Genomic DNA, 438 nt, shown 5'->3' on the forward strand with positions numbered 1-438 from the left:
CAAAAAAAAAAAAAAAAAAAAAAAAAAAAGCTAATTACTGGAGAAGACAGGGCTGAAACCCAGGTGCGACCAGCCTCAGAGAGCAAACTCTGAGCGACTGCGTTGCACACACGTTATAATCATTCCAAAAAAACCCTCTTCACTGTAAAAAGTTCAGCAAGACAAAATTACTAGGTAATGCGTGTGTGACCCACACCGTAAGCTCTGTGTACACGAGACTCTGGAGAAGGTCAGGGCCGCCTCGCGTCGGGGCAGGAGGCAGATTCCCTCTGCCCGACCCCCCGCCTGGGCCCACGGCACTGCTCACCTTGGGCTCCGAGGCAGGCTCTGGCTTGGCTGGATCCCCCGTCGGTGCCTGCCCTTCCCTGCCAGCCCCCTCGGCAGGCAGTGCTTCCTCTGCATCTGTGAAGGGGACAGTGGGGGAGGCGGTCACCCGTC

The 438-nt window shown here is 55.9% G+C and overlaps 1 protein-coding gene across 1 annotated transcript in view; it reads right to left on the bottom strand.

The window, feature by feature from the left end:
- Window positions 1–438, bottom strand: part of SEC16A (SEC16 homolog A, endoplasmic reticulum export factor) — a 33811-nt gene that overhangs the window by 4118 nt on the left and 29255 nt on the right. The window contains 1 exon segment of the mRNA XM_024762133.1: window positions 308–402. Within this exon segment, the coding sequence (XP_024617901.1) occupies window positions 308–402 (95 nt within the window).

This window comes from Neophocaena asiaeorientalis, unplaced genomic scaffold (genome assembly GCF_003031525.2).
Source record: "Neophocaena asiaeorientalis asiaeorientalis breed wild unplaced genomic scaffold, Neophocaena_asiaeorientalis_V1.1 scaffold78, whole genome shotgun sequence".
NCBI classification, from domain to species: Eukaryota; Metazoa; Chordata; class Mammalia; order Artiodactyla; family Phocoenidae; genus Neophocaena; species Neophocaena asiaeorientalis.